Source organism: Urocampus carinirostris, chromosome 4 (genome assembly GCF_059441175.1).
Source record: "Urocampus carinirostris isolate Australia breed hairy pipefish chromosome 4, RoL_Ucar_1.0, whole genome shotgun sequence".
Lineage (NCBI taxonomy): Eukaryota > Metazoa > Chordata > Actinopteri > Syngnathiformes > Syngnathidae > Urocampus > Urocampus carinirostris.
Window position 1 is genome coordinate 4220034 of NC_142352.1, and position 20314 is coordinate 4240347.

A 20314-nucleotide genomic window follows, 5' to 3' on the forward strand; every position below is an offset into this window, starting at 1 on the left:
TCCCGGCATTTAGAAGGACCAATGACTAACATTTCGGTCTTTTCAGAGTTAAGACGCAAGAAATTGAGTGACATCCACTCTTTTATCTCAGTGAGACAGGCCTCCAAATTTCCACAGTTTAGTGTGGAAGATTCCTCCAACGGAAGATATAGTTGAGTGTCGTCTGCGTAGCAGTGGAAGCTGATATTGTACTTGCGAATAATATCACCTAATGGAAGCATGTAAATGTTGAAAAGTAGGGGGCCGAGCACTGAACCCTGCGGAACACCGCAGGTAACATTAAAGGGCTCAGATGTCGTTTCACCATATTTAACACAGTGCGTCCTATCTGAGAGGTAAGATTTGAACCACGAGAGGACGGCTCCTGAGAGACCAATCCATTTTTCCAACCGTTCTAGTAGGATATTGTGGCGCACTGTGTCAAAAGCAGCACTAAGATCCAGCAGCAGCAAAAGTGATGAAGCGCCAGAATCCATTGACATTAGGAGATCATTTGTTACCTTGATCAGAGCTGTCTCAGTAGAGTGGTTAGCCCTGAATCCTGATTGCATGGATTCAAAAAGGTTATTCTCCGATATGAAAGCATTCAGCTGCTGTGCCACTACTCTTTCGAGTACTTTAGAGAGGAAAGGTAGGTTTGACACAGGTCTGTAATTACTTAATATTTCTGGATCAAGGTTGGGTCGTTTCAGTGTGGGTTTAATAACGACGGACTTAAAAGCTGCTGGAACTACACCTGAGGAGAGTGACGTATTTATAATATTTAGAACTGAAGGCCCAAGGACGCTAAAAAGACTTTTAATAAGTGAACCTGGGAGAGGGTCGAACTGGCAAGTTGTCGGTTTGGCCGCATTCACCACTTGTTTGAGATCATCAAGTGACAGTTCACTAAAACCGGCCATTTTCCCAGGGCAGCCACCCTGTCGTGCATCTGTAAATTTCAGTCCTTTAATACGTGTGGTACTAACAATATCTTTTGCAATTTCTTCCTGTATGCATTGAATCTTCTTAGTGAAGAAGACCATTAAGTCCTGAGCAGAGTGTGTCGAACTGTCTGCGATAGCCTGTTGCCTTGTAAGCGATGCTACAGTGTCAAAAAGGGCTTTGGGGTAGTTCTTTTGAGACGCAATCAATCCAAACAGCTTGCCAACATCATTTTTTCCGTTCCATGTGTTCCGTTACTCCCTAAGCCTGCACAAAATTTAGTCATTTTATTCATATTTAGTTTGTCTTTTATTAGCATATTTGGTATTGGAGTAATCCAAAAGTAATTGAAAGTAATCAAGTTAAAGTAACCCTACCCAACCCTGATGACCTATATTCAGGGTTAGGTAGGGTTACTTTAACTTGATTACTTTCAATTACTTTTGGATTACTCCAATACCAATTATGCTAATAAAAGACAAAAGAAACTAAATATGAATAACATTATGACCCACAACACGTGGTAAGCTTTCTCTCCTGGCTTTGATCTCTTTGATCTCCGGCAAAACAAACATAAAATGCGACAGAAACAAAATGAAAATAAATCCAAACAGCTTGCCAACATCATTTTTGCCGTTCCATGTATTCCGAGACTCCCCAAGCCTGCACAAAATTGAGTCATTGGGTCACCTTAGGTATGAAGTTTCTTCTTTATCGCATCATTCTGTTTAACGATTCCAATAGAACCAGATTTCAAAAAGTTTTTTGTCAGTTGTAGGCTGATAACACCAGCAAATATTCATGGAAAACCCTTGAATCATCAAATGGGCTTTACTCTCACATTCCCGTGACTGGATTTCTTTATCCCGTGTGTGAATGGTTTAAAGGTTGAACGCCATTTTCTGTGCTGTATCTCACCCTCCCTTGATGCACACTATTCCAGTGGCATTTAACAGATGCTTGTGGTCACCGCTACTGCAGCTTTAATGAAGCGCACTTTCTCCGCTTTTAAAACCCTCGGAGCACTCAACAGCTTTCCGACTGACTAATCAGAATTTAGTGGGGGAGCTGGATTCTTGGTTTATTATTATTATTTTTATTCGAACGAGTCGAGCAGCAAGTGCAGCATCTGGACAGGAATCGGAGCTTCCTGCTAGGGGGTGTGGACCAAGGTGGGGGTGCTCGGGCAGCGACGTTATGCAGAGGTCAAAGATTGCGGCCGTGTTGCAACATGCAAGTCGTTGGATCTCACGGCGGTCACTGTAATTTTCTTGACGGATGTGTCCACACCCAGTGAGCAAAAGCAGGCCTCAACACAAAAAGCTGGGGAGATTGGCAGATGTAGAATGCCTTTTAAGTTTTTCTACACTACTTTTCCACTTTCCCTTGTTAGGGTATTGAAGCCTGTCGTAACTAGAATGCTCTTCCCCTTGAGATTCGATCTGCAATCTCAGTGGAGATGTTTAAATCTAGGCTTAAAACACACTTCTATTCTATAGCATACACAGCATTATCTCCAGACAGAAGAGCAGTTTCAGCGACAGACTGCTGTCACTGTCTTGTACTACGGACAGACTGAAGAGATCTTTTCTTCCTCATGCCATGAGGCTCTTTAACTCTACCCGGCAGAGTAAAAGCCCACATTAAACCACACCACCTACATTGCATATTACCGTATTTTATTGCAATATGTATTCTGTGTAGCACTATCTAGATACTCTATAGAACACGCTACAGTGGGTATTAGCACGTCACACTGGGTATTTGTATATTGTATTCTTCTTGCTTTATTATTGTATTGTTCTCAGCTCAGGGATGCTGCTGAAAATGTGAATTTCCCTTTGGGGATGAATAAAGTATCTATCTATCTATCTATGAATAACCTATATTTCATGTTGACAATATGTATTATTTTCCCTCATGTAGGTTTAAGATCAGGGGGTGGTGTCATAATAGTCGATAGTTTGCAATAGTCTTTGATCTGTGCAGCCCTTTGAGACTCTTTGTGATTAAGGGCCAAACAAATAAACATGACTTGACTTTCAAACAGGAGGTGGTTTCAAACATGGAATGTGAAAAATGCAATGACTGGGAGAAGGTTGTCAGATAACTCGTGTACAAGAACTCAAGAGTTCAACCGGGTGCTTGAAATACTTGTCGATGCCTGAAATACTTGTGGATAGTTGAATTTTAATGTTGTGTTTTCGAGTATTTTAAAGTATTGTAGTTTTGGGTGAAGTGCTTGTAAATGCTTGAAATTGTTTCTATCTTTTACAACAAGTCTCCTTAAAAATGACATGGCTCACTGGTGGCTTTGCTTTGCCAGTGGATTTATTCCATCATGATTAATGGCAGCTGATTTAGTTTGTATGTCATTTTTCTATGAAGTGACATCGCCCTCTATAGAGCCAGTGTCTGAAATAACGTCTGCCAACGACCCTGCCCAGGTGGCCGCTGACATGCTGTCTTAAAAATGCCTTATCTCGGAACAAAATTGGAATACTCCAATTAAATATATATAGATTGAGTGGGAAAAAAAATACTATTTCCTCGCATTTTGCATGTTTAAGAATTTGGGTATACCTATAAAGTCAGAAAACTAGGGCTGTCAGACTAATTTAGATCAAGAGCCAAATCACAATTTTCATTGATGATTACAATGAGGATTCTCAAGCGTTATATATGTACATATATGGTATTTTTCTCCATCCACTCTGGAAAATTTTACTTTCTTGAGGATCCCTTACATTTTCCACCCATATAATTTTATCCGTAGCAAGTCCTGCTCCCTAGCAGATGAAAACAGCGGGAACTAGTTAAAGTGCTACTGTACAGCACAAAGTAGACTAGTCAATAGACAGTGACACTTTTTATAACTCGAACCGATGTACCTGGCTGCTACTACTGCTGTTTATTGGCAGATATGTTGGGTTTGCATATCAGTCTAAATCTGCTTCCGTTAATCCAACCATCAAAACGATTTGTATTTAGTTAATTATAGGTATTAAATTCCTATGAACTGTATTTTCATGTCATTTTTAGAAATCCGATCGGGCAGTCGTGGGAAGGAAGGCAGCACCAAGCAGCTCCCCCTGTACGACACCCCGTACGAGCCCACGGAAAACGGCGGAGACTCGGACCCAGAACACTTGCGTTTCCCCCGAGAGAGTCGACTGCCTCAAGATGACGAACGGCCACCCGAAGAGTACGATCAGCCCTGGGAGTGGAAGAAGGAGAGGATTTCCAAAGCCTTTGCAGGTACTGTATACGTGAGATGAGATTTATGGTTATAGTTTCTGACAAAGGGCCTCCAACAACATCATGATCTATGTGATACTGGTAAATGTCTATAAAAGGGAGAGAAAAGGGGCTAAAATGTAGTACATTGGCATTATTGCATAGCATATTTACGTCAAAGCAGTACAGTTAGTTATTGCCTAGAAACTTTATGAATGAAGTAATTGGTCCACAGAAAATGCTAGGGGATGATGTTCAACAGAGAATCTTGACTTTGTGGAACACAAGGCATCACAATTTTTGGGGGGGAAAGAAGCTTTGTTCACTTTTGGGCGGTAATCATACAAGGGGAGCAAAAAACGTGGTCGGGATCAGAAAGAAGTTGAAAGCCAGGAGAGGATAGCAGACGTGGTCGGGGATGAAAAGAGATCGAAAGCCGGGACGGGAGAGTAGATGTGGTCAGGATCAAAAACAGGTCGAAGCCGGGTACACTGAGGTTTGCAGACGGACTGACAACAGGTGACAGATAGACGTGGGTTTAAATACAGGGAGCCAATCAGAGTCTGCGGCAGTTGGCGCCAAAGGAGCGGGCACAGGTACATCACATTGGTAATCATGACATAACGTGAAAGCTTTGATAATCATACTTTTTTCAGCCGTTGATTATAACCCTGGAATAGCCAGACTATGTTCCACTTGGATGACTTCCTGTCGAAAGCATTTTCTCGAAAAGGCACAAATGATAGCATATTTTGACCGTTGCTGTTTCTTTGTTGGCCTCAGGTAACGCCACATGCTGACTGAATTTTGCCCTGGTTAACCCAATTAATTCACTCTTTAATAGGTTTTTGATTCAGGAATTGATTAGTTAGGCTCTTTAAATGTTCTGTACTCTTGTCTTCTTGTCATTGTGGAAGGAGAGGCGTGGTCATGGACCTTACTTTATGTTGTCCTCCTTTACTGTAGAAAGCAAACAAGTTGATATGATACATAAAACCTCCCAGTCATCAACAAATCAATTACTGTAATTTCCGCACTATAAGGCGCACCCTGAAAAAATAGTTTTTGGTCCTATATTTTCCATACATAAGGCGCACCGGATTATAAGGCGCTACAATGGGAACGTCGACAAAACAGTCAGATAGTTCAGTCAAACTTATCATCCCCTTAACATTCCGAAAGCTTGCAAAGACGCAAATACGTGTCGAGAACACGTGCGGATGCGGTGTCCGTAAGATGTCACTCAAATGCATCGTTCCAAATATCATTCGGAAGGTTAGTCTTGGGATTCAAGAAATGCCAACCATTCCTTAGTTTCTATTTTCTTTTTCGCTCGCAACTTTACTGTGCATATGACAATAAACACTTGGAATTGAGTTTAATTTAAAAATAGACACTCCATTCCATCCATTATCTGCACCGCTTATCACATAAACATCGAGTTCAGTCTGAAACAAGATACAGGGAAAATATATCGCCGGAGTAGCTCACCGAAGTCGTTGTGTTCAATAATAATGTGCAACCATGGTCCTCTTATATCCGTGAGTGTAGTAAATCCAGGAGAGTAAAATATTTACAAACACAGTACAGAATAGTAAAATGCTGTTCTCTCTATGCCGTCAACCCAACGTGCTATTCACATTCATCTTTTTCGGCCAATTGCAGGCTTTGTTTTGCCGCTTTAGCCTATGCCAGCCTGTAAATGATAAAAAGGATCTGCCCCCTTTACCTCCAAATAACTTTAGCCAATAGTGATCGATTCAAATGATGATTGACACATTGGTTACCCAATGAAACGCCGGTAAATAAATCTTAGCATACACCGCGGACTACTTGGCGTTCGGGGTAAATCTAGTCGGCGGCTGCTGCATTAGTTGCAAGACTTTGCGACTTAATATTGATCCATAAATAAGGCGCGCTGTATTATAAGGCGCATGGTCAGCTTTTGAAAAGAATAAAGGCTTTTAGGTGCGCCTTATAGTGCGGAAAATACGGTACTATAGCCTTCAGATAGGAATACTACTATCGACTGTGATGCTTGTTCCGGATTAAACCACAAGTTGTTATCATTTTCAACCAAATGCAATTCCTTCTACTAACATTGTTCTTCTACCTTTAAACTCAGATTGATTCTTCCTCAACCTGCACCTTCCCTTCTTTGGTTACATACATCTGTCAACATGTTTATTCACAGGTGTACCTTCTTTGTACTGTGTTTTCCTTTATGCAGGAGGATGTGTGTATGCAGGGTTGGGTAGGGTTACTTTAACTGGATTACTTTCAATTACGTTTGGATTACTCCAATACCAAATATGCTAATAAAAGACAAAAGAAACTAAATATGAATAAAATGACTCAATTTTGTGCAGGCTTGTGGAGTAACGGAATACATGGAACGGCAAAAATGATGTTGGCAAGCTGTTTGGATTTATTTTCATTTTGTTTCTGTCGCATTTTATGTTCGTTTTGCCGGAGATCAAAGAGATAAAAGCCAGGTGAGAAAGCTTACCACGTGTTGTGAGTCATCATTTTATTTATATTTAGTTTCTTTTGTCTTTTATTAGCATATTTGGTATTGGAGTAATCCAAAAGTAATCCAGTTAAAGTAACCCTACCCAACCCCGTGTGTATGTTTAGTTATGCAAGCTAGGTTGGCTAAGGCAGACATAACATCAAAACAGGGCTGTTCTAGATAAATACAATGCACAAAAATATCCGATAATAATATTTAATCAGCTCTCCATATGCATTTGTGTATCTATTTTCTTTTTTTTGTATCCTTGAACAGCTCTGCTTTGTTATGACTGCATTAGCTACGAGGGTTCTATAAGTGGCACTGGATCAGTTCCCCACAGAAGAAAGGACTGCTCTCCTAAATCCCCCACAGGTACCACCACCACCACTGTGCAATGGGCCTCTTTGTCTTTTTTTTGTTTTATTAATATGATGTTTTAAGCTTAAATCGTGTGCACGATTTGGGATATATGCAAAGGGGAATGCCCCCAGGTTGCAGTCCTTTTGATTAATAGGATGAAAAAAAGGTCGGCCTCTTGAAATGAAAATCAGTTGGCTTTGAATTGGTACGCCACTTGAATGACATTAACTGTGGAAGCACAAATTCAACAAGTTTAAAAATATTACCATTTATTTTAGGAGAATCAAATTCCATTGGTTTGACATACTGTTTTTTTATTGTATATTAGATAACATAGATGACATCCACGGACAGACAGAGGAGATCATTTCTTCATGCCATGAGGCTCTTTAACTCCACCCGGGGGAGTAAAAGCCCACATTAAACCCCAAACCCACATTTGCATATAACCCTATTTTTATTACAGTGTGTATTTTTCGTAACACTATTTAAATGCTCTTTATTAACACGTTATATTGGGTATTTTTTTATTCTATATTTTATTACTTTATTTTTCAACACAAGAATACTGCTGGAAGTGTGAATTTCCATACGGGAATGAATAAAGTATCTATCTATCTAATGGAATTTAGGTAATGAAAAACTAGAGCACTAATCAAAATAAAAAGTTCAGTTATAGTAAAAAAAAACAGGAAATGCACCAAAGTTAAGCAAAATATCACAGCACGGTAAAAAGATACAGACTTACAAGACATTCATACATTAATTTTCTGTAAAACGTCATTTTTTGAGTGAAATTCGAAGTATTTCCTAAAATGAATTTGTTGTACAGAGTCTTCTAGTTTAAGCATTTAATCAGTAGGCAGCACAGCGGCGCAGTGGACAGTGCGTGTGCACAGTTCTGAGGTCATGAGATCAAACCTCCTGTGTGGAGTTTGCATGTTCTCCTCGTGCTTGCGTGGGTTTCCTCCAAGCACTCCGGTTTCCTCCCACATTCCAAAAACATGCATATCAGGTTAATTGGCCTGTCTAAATTGTCTCTAGGAGTGAATGATCGAGTGAGTTGTCTGTCTCTGTGTGCCCTGCGACTGGCTGGCAACCAGTTCAGGGTGTCCCCTGCCCACTGCCCGAAGATAGCTAGGATGGGCTCCAGCACCCCCGGGACCCAACTGAGAATAAGCGGTGCAGATAATGGATGGATGGAGAAATTTCATCAGTATAAGCATTATCAATCTGTTTTCATGTTTAATTTCAGGGCGGCCATTTTGATTCCTGTTTTCCCAACCAAATGAAATGACAGTTAACCAGTTCATCTGCCTTCTAATTGATCCTAGCATGAAAATGGAGTAGCTGTAATGTCATTTTCAGGGGACAGAAGGCTGCAAAATATCTTTGCTCTTTACAGTTAGATAGATAGATACTTTATTCATCCCTGTAAGGCAATTCACACTTCCAGCAGTATCCTTGTGTTGAAAAATATAATAATAAAGTAAAGATATAGAATACAAAAATACCCAATATAACGTTTTGCTATAGAGTATTTAAGAAGTGCTACGGAAAATACACACTGTAATAAAAATAGGGTTATATGCAAATTTGGGGTTGGGGTTTAATGTGGGCTTTTACTCCCCTGGGTGGAGTTAAAGAGCCTCATGGCATGAGGAAGAAATGATCTCCTCCGACAATGATCCATTCTGTTAAAGAGTACTTATGTCCCATTAACACAATAATAACCAAACCTTTTGGACATTATACTATAAAGATATTTTTTTCAGGTTAACTTCTGCTTTAAGAATACATTCCATTTTAAATCTCTGCATGGATAAAGGATGCACTCATCTCCATCACATTGGCTTTCTCACTATGTTGCCATCAAGCTGCACTCAGAGGCATTTGTTTACAGACACTCCACTGGTTTAAAGTCCTTCTAAAATTCATCTGTCAATATTTTTATCACACTGATATTGGCATGGCCATTAAACATGCTGTTTCTAAAGAAAATAAACTACAGCTTAGAAGTAATTTTCTCATTTTTCCTTGAGTTTTTATTTGTAGGACAAAGAAAAAGTAAAAATAAGTGAAAAAATGATTTGAATTGAGGCCAAGCTTCGGTCGTCTGAGGGTTGCACCTCTGCGAGGCGTTGAAACCTTTTTAGATGTGTACATCAATGAGTTTTTCTCCATATCAAGGCCTCGGCTGCCTTCTTCCTCTTTTTGAGATGCGCGACGGCAAAAAAGGTTTGAAGTCTGCAGCCGGCTGACGATCCGGCGTCTTGGGATAGACACTGATTTAATGTCCAGTCGGGAGACACTTGCTTTTAACCATTCGTGGCCATCGATTCGTACAGACATTGCTTATCGAGGTGTAGGAGTGCTTTTGCAAAGCAGAAATGTCACAGATAATGATTAAGGTAGGATTGAAACGCAGGGGTGGGACAAATGATCGATACGTGGAATAAAAATCATATCGCGAGTCATCACTCTATACTAAGATAGTGTACCAAGATGGTTAAAATTGCTATCAATCATATCTATGGTCCAATTATAGATACCAAAAAATCCTGGACTATAGAGCACACCTGATTATAAGCCGCACCCACCACATTTCAGGAGGAAAACCGATTTTGTACATACACAAGCCGCACCTGTATATTAGCCGCATGCTCCCACATTTAAAAAACGCAATACAAACACGAAATGAACGGAAAATGATACCGGTACTTAAGATTTAATGCAGACCTGCAGAGTCCGGGTGCCCGTTGAAAGTAATCCAAGGAAAAAAGTGTATATTTCCAAAGGTAAGGGTGGGAAAAATATATATCCACTATTGTCGACCGCGTCCACAAACACGTCTCACGTTTACTCCACTTCCCGTCAGCCCCCGTGGTTTTCGTCCCTTCTTTTTGATTCGCCTGTACAAAACATATCAGAATAAGTCTCTAAAATAAATACATTACAAAAATATACAGTTGCAAATACATATCATACATGGTTACACATATTTACAAAGAAAGACGGTACACTGAGAGAGTCAAAGCTTTAATAATAATATTATAACTTCCATCCCAAACCGTGCCTGTGAAGGGTAGCAAAACGCTACTAGCAACACGCTCTCAACACAGTAAACAGCTCTGTTAAAAAAACATACCGTACTTGTCGTAAACGCAGTAAATCGCCCTAATCTTCCCCCTTATAACTGACGTCATCAAAGTTTCCTAACCACTTCTCCATTTTTCTTGTGTTCTCTGTGTGCCTACTTTGGAAAATGAAATGCAAATGCACAACTTTATAACGCTAAGGAAAGTTAGGAGGTTATCCGATGCAGGCTTCTGATTGGCTGACGAGCATGCAAATTGCCTAACGAACCGAAATTTCCAAACCGAACGAAGATTTCGAAATCGGAATAAAGCAAACGTTTGATTTGAAAAAATATAAAAATGAAAAATGAAAACAAAAGTAGCTCAGGAGGTAGAGCGCTCGTCTTGGGGTCAAGGGATCCTAGTTCGAGTCCCGGCTTGTCCGTGTTACATGTCGAAGTGTCCTTGGGTAAGACACTGAACCCCTAATACCCCCAATAAGCAGGTTAGCGTCTCACATGGCTGCAACACAAGGCCGCTATTGGGAAATGTGGAGCACATTGTAAAGCGCTTTGGGAAGTCATTGACTTGAAAAGCGCTATATAAAAGCAATAAATTCTTTTTTTTTCTTTTTTGAAAAAGTTGTTGGCCACCCGGGCAGAGATTTTGTGTAAGTTGTACGCCCGACGTAAAAGATGCGGGCATCCGGGCAGACATGATTTCAGACACTTCTTTTAGTATGTTTTCCCCAATACAAGGTACAAACTCTCACTGGTGAACGGTGTTAGTAATAACAGTGACTAATGTACTCGCCGCCAATCGAGTTTTAATAGACCGTTCCAGAAAACATCAAAAACCTTCACAATTTCCACAGCCACATTAAATAGGAAAATGAAAATGTCGCCCAAACAAAATATGATGAGAATGCTATCGTAAAACCCCTCGCGCGCCGCCAGCTGCCCTCCCACTAGGGTCTGATACCGCTCCGCCAGACTATTTATCCCCGTTAATGATCAGCCAAGGAGAGTGCAATAACACTCAACAACCTTTTTTTTTTTACTATTTAAATTTCTAGCCTTGTTAAGGTGCTAGGAGGGTTCGCGATTGAGCTTTCGGGTTAATCGTTCATCCTTGCCATGACCTCAGCAGCAGCAGCAGTCTCAGTCACACAGTGGCAAGTACAAAAGCCTCTTGTGCTGCCATCGCTGACTGAGGCAGCTGATGGATGAGTCGGTAGCTGAGAAGCGACCGTGATGTATGATGTAAGGAACAAATGAGGAAGCCCGCATGGCAGCAGGAGGAAGTGCGCTGGCGTTTTCAATCCGGATGAGCTCTCACACTGTGCCGTGTGCTCTACCCAAACTATGCAGGGGTCCCAATATTTTGATCTTTTATTTCTAAAATACAGTGGAACCTCGGTGCTCGACCATAATCCGTTCCAGAACCCTGTTCGAAAACCGATTTGTTCGATCACCGAAATCATTTTTCCCATTAAAAATCATGTAAATCGTTTTAATCCGTTCCAACACCCATGAATGTTTACCTTGAATGTTTAACGGAAACATGAAGCTAAGCCAGGCTAATCGGACGTTCGCGTTATCGTAATCTTCCGTACGAAAGATTACGCTAACATGAACGTGTAGAAATAAAAAAATCAGGTCGTGTACAAGTCATTTAGCACCCGGGTCTCCACAACAAGTGGTGAGCGATTCATTGGAAAAGGGGCTGCGTCCCAACACCCTGAATGTTGGGCTCCGTTCCAACACCCTGAATGTTTACCTTGAATGTTTAACGTAAACATAAAGCTAACCCAGGCTAATCGTACGTTCGCGTTATCGTAATCTTCCGTACGAAAGATTACGCTAACATGAACGTTTGAATTTTTTTTTAAAAGGATAAAGAAAAGAATTATGCATAGGATTTCTTACCTTTGTGGTGGTCAGCAGAAGGCGCTTGCACACCTTCATATTTTGCTATTATTTCTTTCTTAAACGCAATAGTTGTACGCACTACTTTTCTTTTTTCACCTGTAGCAACTTTGCTGCTTGCACTGATTTTCTTCAGAGGCATATTTGGAGGCTAAAACACTTCGTACACCTATATTAAAAGCGAAAGCAAAACGAAGCACGTCCGCACGCGATAACAGTTGGTCACGAAAAGAGCGATCTACACCCGTACGCCGCTCAGCATCGCACCCTAGCGTACGCACTCACGCATTACCGGCGTTCGAACTCCGATTTTTATGACCGAACAGCAAAGCAAGAATTTTGCGAAATTTTTGGTCTGACTCCGATTTGTTCGAACTGAGAGGCGTTCGAAAACCGAGGTTCCACTGTACATTGATATCTTTTGGGTTAAAACTATCCATCCATCCATTATCTGCACCGCTTATCCTAAGTAGGGTCGCGGGGGTACTGGAGCCCATCCCAGCTATCCTCGGGGAGTGGGCAGGAGGACACCCTGAACTGGTTGCCAGCCAGTCACATGTGCGCTATATGTGAAAGTACAGCACTAAAAGTTTCTTCTCGCTCTGTATTGTAATACTGTTCGTAACTGCACGTTATCGATAAAACAGCATCTAAAAATAAGACCGATTTTGGTATGTACCTCAGAGTTATTTTATACAAAGCGGTTAACAAACTCCTACATAGAGGTAAGCTTGCAATAACCCTTCGCCACAGGTGTGTGCTAGCGCTATGTATTTTTAATGAATCTTACGAGTCTAACCATCCAGAAACTCCTCCAATAAATCATCGATCGCTTTTACGGTCCAGCGGCGCAGAATGATCCTGAAAAACCGCCGTCGTCGCCCCGCTGAACCGCGGCGTGCTGATAACCTTCAAGACGCCCCGCTTTCTTTCAGACATGTCCCGCCGTCGCTTATCTTCACTCGCACACATTGGACCACACGCACTCGGGCTAGCGATGACGTTTCCGCCATTCTCATCGTCCCCGTTCCAAGACTTCCATTGCCTCTCCCGTCTTTTCTCATTCGAAAGGCCCTCTTTCAAACCAGCATGCTCTGAAATGAAGCTCTATTGTATGATGTGATGGATACAAGCAGTGTTCCCTCTAAGCTGCGCGCGTGCGCAATTGCGCACTGCTCGCACATTCTCGGCGCACAAGAAAATCTGGCCAGCGCACTAAAATGAGGGCTGAAAATTACTAATGAAGAAGCGACTTAAGTCAAAGTTACAGTGCATGAAGGTTAAAATACACGGGTTCCCCTGACGTTGTGTCCTAAATGCGGTATTTTGAAGTCGAACGAAGTTGAGTAAAGTTAGTAGAGTATGTCGAGAACCGGCTTCTTCGGCTCGGCTCACTAAAAGGAACCGGCTCTTTCGGGTCCTAAACGGCTCTTCGGGTTGTTTTTGCTTCTTTAATCCCAACATGACCAAATATTATGTAAAACTATGCACCCAATGACTTAAAAGAAGGGGGGGAATAAAACAAATGAAAAAAATACCAAAATGAAAAAGTAGTGAAAAGCTGAGAAAAAAAGAAACAAAAGGAAGAGAAAAAAACAAGGAAAAATTTAGAAAAAAGAAAAGAAAGAAATGTAGGAAAAAAGTAAATAGAGAACAAAAAGAAAAAAGTAACAGCTCAGAAAAAATAAACACAATGAGATTTTTTTATAGTAATTTAAAAAAAAGTAGAAAAAAAACCACGGAAAAAAGAAGAAAAAGTTTGTTGCATTCAAATAATTTCCAATTATATCAAGTGAACCCTGTTGCCAACATTGTACTTCCACTAAAAAATGTGATTAAGTACAGTTCTGTATCTTACAACCGACTAAATAATTCCCCCAAAATGTTAATATTATGGGAAAAAATGTATCAGGAAATAAAAATAAATTGATATCTTGTGAATGAATTGTAAGAACAAACGACGTTTGTAGCCCGTACAACCTTTGCAATAGTACTTGAGTCGATACATTCAAAAGAGAAAAATAATTTGGCATTGCCGGAAACTCAGCAAAATGTAACTTGATGTCAAGTTTTGGACATGTTTGATAATTAATTATCTTGCCACACTTTGGATTATGGTTGCTCACTGTTGTTTTAAGCGTTGCTCACCGACTTTGTGTGAACGCTCAGACCCGTAAGGAAAATTACAGGGAACATTGGTTACGAGCATTGAGAAGCCCTGCACCGGAGGGGGGCGAAGACGAGGTTCTTCTTGCACATAATTTGCGGCATAAACAAGACCGTCTTGTTTTGAATATGCACACGTAAGCTATTAGCTGATTAAATTAAGCGGGCGAAATGAAATGGTAGCAGAGCGAACAGTCGAGCTAATGAAAAAGCCTCAAGAAATTTGGAACCTGCCTTGAGTTAAAAAAAAGGTAGACAAATTAGCTAGAATCCAAGGTCACTTAAGTGTTTGTTGACTATAAAACAAAACCTTTACAGTAATCCCTCGGTTATCGCGGTTAATGGGGACCAAAACCACCCGCGAAAAGTGAAAATCCGCGAAGTAGCGGCGCCCCTTCAAAAATGCTTAAAAAAAATATATATATAGATATATATATTTTTTTATTTTTTTATTTTTTTAGACCCGGTAAATGGGGACCAAAACCACCCGCGAAAAGTGAAAATCCGCGAAGTAGCGGCGCCCCTTCAAATATATATATATATTTTTTTAATTATTATTAGTATTATTATAATTCTTTTTTTAAACCCGGTTAATGGCGACCAAAACTACCCGCAAAAAGTGAAAATCTGCGAAGTAGCGACGCCCATTCAAAAATACTTATTTATTTCTTCTTTTTTTTTTTTATTATTATTATTATTATTAGTTTTTAGACCCGGTTAATGGGGACCAAAACCACCCGCGAAGAGTGAAAATCTGCGAAGTAGCGAAGCCCCTTCAAAAATGCTTAAAAAAAACAACAAAAATTATTATATTTTATTTTTATTATTTTTTAGACCCGGTTAATGGGGACCAAAACCACCCGCGAAGAGTGAAAATCTGCGAAGTAGCAAAGCCCCTTCAAAAATGCTTAAAAAAAAACATATATATATATATATATATATTTTATTTTATTTTATTTTAATTATTTTTTAGACCCGGTTAATGGGAACCAAAACCACCCGCAAAAAGTGAAAATCTGCAAAGTAGCGACGCCCCTTCAAAAATGCTTAAAAAATATATATATATATATATTTTATTATTATTATTATTTTTATTTTTTATTTTTATTTTTTAGAACCGCGAAGCTCTGAACCCGCGAACGGTGAACCGCGAAGTAGCGAGGTCCCACTGTATTGTTGTCCTGACCATTTTGTTGTGCTTGGGTTTAAAAAAACATCGATTGTTCGTTTCCACACTATAGTACATCCAGTAACCCCATGGCCCTGGTGAGGATAGGTGATGCAGAAAGTGGATAGATAATAAAGACAATCTTGAAGTTCAGGGCAGCATTGATGCTATTATTACTCGAGACCAACATCAGTGTCTTCGTTTTCCCGCGTCCTAGACGCATCATTTTTGCTGGGGACGCATCGTGTTGAATCGACGTCCGTCCCCGGACTACTGTTTTTTAGGAGGCATACTTCTCTTTCACTCGACGACAACCACCACAACAATGACGTAATCTCGAAGCGATGAGATCTTGTTTGCTGAGATCGGCGTGCAGACAAAAACTCGAACCGCGAGACCAAAACAACAATGGGGGATCTGCCTCACAAAAAGTTTTGAGTGCGGTAAATCTTTCTTAAAAAACGATAATGACAATTTCGTGTCAAAAAAGTTGCGTCCCGGGGACGCACGTTGATTTGACACGATGCGTCCCCAGCAAAAATAATGCGTCTAGGACACAGGGACGCGGGCAAACGAGAACACTGTTTGACATAGTGTAGTTGCTTCAGCTGTGTTTCTACTACCAATTTTTCACCGCTCTCCAACGAACTACCGTTCTAACAAACTAACTGCCATCCTCTTTTCCCTCTTTCTCTATTCCAGCTTCCTGTTCAGACACAACCATCTCTCTAACTCAACTCTGAAACGTTTCTCAAAATGTTCTTCTTGCTCTCTTACCTTCTTCCCCTTTTGTTGTGGTCCATTTCCTCCTTTCCTTTTTGGGGCCCCCTTGCAGTAGAGATTAAAGTGATCAAGGACCTCCCGTGGCCCCCTCCGGTAGGGCAGCTCAACAGCAACTCCCCTCTGGTGGAGGAGCTGGAGTCGCCCTCACAGACGGCTCAACTCTCGCCCGGACAAGCTGCAAGCGAGCAGCACCACCAGGGTGGGTGTTGGTGTTCTACTTGACCAGTGTTTGTCCTGTCCGATTGAGTCCTGCCGCCCGCTGTTATTTTATCATATTTCCGTTCATCCTCTTTTCAGTCTGTTTCTGTTGTCATCAGTGTATTTATTTTGAGGAAATTAGATACAGCGGCAAAAAGCTGAAGGGACTTCATTTTATTATATTTAGGATTTCTTTTTGATCATAAGGCTGTCATTCTAGGAAATAGGGACCATCACATATCCTGAAAGTCTTCATCTAAGCCACAAATAGATTTGAGAGAGAGACAGAAAGAGAGAGAGGGAGAGACCGAGGGAGAGACAGAGAGATGGGGAAAGGGAGAGACAGAGAGATCGAGAAAGGCAGAGACATAAATAGAGAAAGGAAGAGATGGAGACATAGAAAAAGGGAGACATAGAGACAGAAAAAAGGGAGACATGGAGAAAAGGAGAGAAAGAGACACAGAGACAGAGAGATGGAGAGAGGAAGAGACCAAGAGAGAGGGAGAAACAGAGAGACGGAGAAAGGGAGAGACAGATGGAGAAAGGGAGAGACAGAGAGATGGAGAAAGGGAGAGACCGGTAGAAACAGAGAAAGGGAGACATAAAGAAAGAGAGACAGAGACATAGAGAAAGAGAGACAGAGACATAGAGAAAGGGAGGCATATAGACATTGAGACATGGAGAAAGGGAGACATAGACAAAGGGAGAGAAAGGGAGAGAAAGAGAACATATATAGACATGGAAAAGAGGAGAGAAAGTGACAGAGACAGAGAGAGGGAAAAATGGAGAGAGCGAGAGACCGAGAGGCAGAGAGATGGGGAAAGGGAGAGACAGAGAGACGGAGAAAGGGGGAGACAGATATGGAGAGAGGGGGAGACCGAGAGAGAGGGAGAGACAGAGAGATGGGGAAAGGGAGACACAGAGAGACGGAGAAAGGGAGCGATTGAGAAAGGCACAGACATAGAGACATAGAGAAAGGAAGAGATGGAGACATAGAAAAAGGGAGACATAGAGACATGGAGAAAGGGAGACATAGACAAAGGGAGAGAAAAGGAGAGAAAGAGATGGAGAGAGAGAGAGAGACAGAGAGAGAGTGAGAGAGAGAGCGATACTGAGACATAGAGAGAGACAGAGAGATCATCATCATCATCACACTATTTTGAATTATGAATCAAAGTGGTTAGTTATAATTTGGGCTCCTAACTTGATGTTAGAAGCTTGCATTGTATTTTATGGTCGAAAACATTATCCAAAAATATCTTGTTAGTCTGATACGTTTAGCATTTGCTTTTATAAGTATGAGTGGGTTAGTAGTTATAATGGTGACTTTGGTCCACACCTCACTTTTTTCCATCTGGATTACACGGGGCAGAAAATCACTCACTCCTGTGCTGAGTTTGAAGTGCCGAAGGCTCATTAGTTTTAATTGTGCCCAACTGCACGCAATCGCCCGCTCTGACCCCCTCCCCCCAATTTCCTTTTGTCAACATGCCCGTCCCACTTCCAGATGCTTTCCCTGAATGGCAGGCCTCCGCACTTGAACACTTGCAAAACAATCACACGCATCTTCGGTTATTTTAGTTGGTCGAGTAAGTCGTGCAAAGGCGCTGCCACCGGGTTGAACTTCAAAGTGGCCCTGGATCTTCACCCGACCTAGATTACAATGTCCTGGTGTCACAATACAGAGATATCTGTTATCGCAGTTCATGGGGATCAAAACCACCCACAAAAAGTGAATATCCGCCAAGTAGCACTATGCCTTTGCAAAGCATCATTACCGACTGAGAGTATGCAACTGTAAGAAAATAACACATAACAACCAGGGTTGGGTAGGGTTACTTTAACTGGATTACTTTCAATTACTTTTGGATTACTCCAATACCAAATATGCTAATAAATGACAAAAGAAACTAAATATGAATAAAATGACTCAATTTTGTGCAGGCTTGGGGAGTAACGAAACACATGGAACAGCAAAAATGATGTTGGCAAGCTGTTTGGATTTATTTTCATTTTGTTTCTGTCGCATTTTAAGTTAGTTTTGCCGGAGATCAAAGCCAGGAGAGAAGGCTTAACACCTGTTGTGAGTCATCATTTTATTCATATTTAGTCTCTTTTGTCTTTTATTAGCATATTTGGTATTGGAGTAATCCAAAAGTAATTGAAAGTAATCCAGTTAAAGTAACCCTACCCAACCCTGATAACAACAATGCGTAACTGCAATTGAATGAATGGTTTTATCATACAAAAAGTAAAACTAAATTGAAAGGCTTCTCTTTTCGGTGTAAGAAAGACATTTAGAGAGAGGCGCCTCAGATGCGTGCTAGCATTGGTTATCCTCAAATTGGCTGGCGATGACTAAAATATAACTGTCCTGAATGAAGCAGGTTCCTACTAGTATCTCCAGGTCATCCGGTTGGTGGGTAATGGATCTGGTGCTCCTGAAATACAGGCTCCGCAGGGGTTGCTTGTGACAGTTATAAGCTTACCTGTATCATTAGACCGGACTTAGCACCGCTGTTGCCTTCTCCCCTACGCCGCCTTAGTCGCTTCTCGAACCTGACAATAATCCACGGAGCACCGGCTGGTGATCACCATTTCTTTGCACTCTTCTGACTTTCCTCAGACTACAATTTAACTGATTTATTTTTAATATAGTGAGCCGCTAGAAGGTATCTGTCATTATGCTGCAGTTTGTTTTGGGAGGCAGTGCCTGCCTATCAGTCGCGCACAGCAACATACACATCCACCCAACACAGAGTGCCCTCCCCAAACATTCCCTGCTGTCTGCTGTCTATTAGAAACACTATCTATCTATCCATCTATCTACCTACCTTGGTCATATCCCTCAAGAGGGGTGATCGACAGCAAGACAAACACATACAATAACAAAGAAAATAAAAGGGGGGAAAAAAAATAGAAAAAAACACACAAACATTTTTGGACCATAGCCAACCCAAAGGCTCAAACAACCAAACAGGTTAGGCACCTCGGCACCTAAGTTGGTCATGCTTTCGTCCCTCCAGATGAAACAAGACACAAGAAAGCGTCCGTGTCACTCAGAGTCAGAGTGCACAACACACTTTTTTGTTCACAGCAGGGCCCGACAGCTTTTACTGGTTTACCCCTGCCGCATCATGCAGATGCCCTGCCCATCCCTTAGAACGCGTCCAAACATCCCACTATCCTTTCACAACACCTCTCCACTCATTCCTTGCACCAACAAGAGCTCTAGTCAGGTCAAGTCAAGTCAAATTTATTTATGTAGCCCTTAATCACAAAAATGTCTCAAAGGACTGCACAGATTTACAATGACACAATTACCTGATCTTAAACCAACATGCGGGCAGCGTGAGGAAAAAGAAAAACCTTGAGAAGGGACCTCACAAATGGTAATCCCCCTTTCAGGATGACCAGGGTGAATTACATTTAGCATTACAGTACACAAACATAGTAAACACTAGGTAAGATGTTGAAAAATTGTCCGGAAAGTGTATGACAGCAACGACGCCCCCAGCCTGTAAACTAGTCCAGAAAGTCTATGACGGCCACGACGCAGCTTCCCATCTCTGCCAGCTGGTCCATGCAGGCGTTGACATGCTTCAGGTCAAACGCTGGTCTGCTGACTCATCTCAAATTGTCCTTCTCCTTCGTATCACCACCAGGCAGGCAGTCGGAAAAAGACAGGACAATACAGAATATGAGGTGGGGATCAATCATAAGCTTTGAAATAGAAGTGTGTCTTAAGCCTTGAATTAAAAACTTCCAATGAGGTTACAGATCTAGCTTCCACTAGATTTCCTGCAGTGCACTCATCACACCATCCATCCATGTCAATCGCGGCCTTCCTCTTGGTCTTAGAAACACAATGCACGACAAATTTATATCAATGACAATAAGGACAATTCAATTTAAAATCCAAGAAGCAGTGAGCCGGTGATAACTGAAGCGCAAAGTA

At 41.2% G+C, this 20314-nt stretch overlaps 1 protein-coding gene across 5 annotated transcripts in view; it reads left to right on the forward strand.

Annotated features, from left to right (window-relative positions):
- Positions 1 to 20314, forward strand: part of shf (Src homology 2 domain containing F) — a 197489-nt gene that overhangs the window by 137393 nt on the left and 39782 nt on the right. The window contains exons 3-5 of one of the 5 annotated variants that reach the window (XM_088333495.1): positions 3967 to 4182; positions 6950 to 7048; positions 16211 to 16357. In XM_088333495.1, the coding sequence (XP_088189621.1) occupies positions 3967 to 4182; positions 6950 to 7048; positions 16211 to 16357 (462 nt within the window). The remainder of the gene's footprint in view (positions 1 to 3966; positions 4183 to 6949; positions 7049 to 16210; positions 16358 to 20314) is intronic. The other 4 variants (XM_088333493.1, XM_088333491.1, XM_088333492.1 and 1 more) reach the window with 4 other exon arrangements.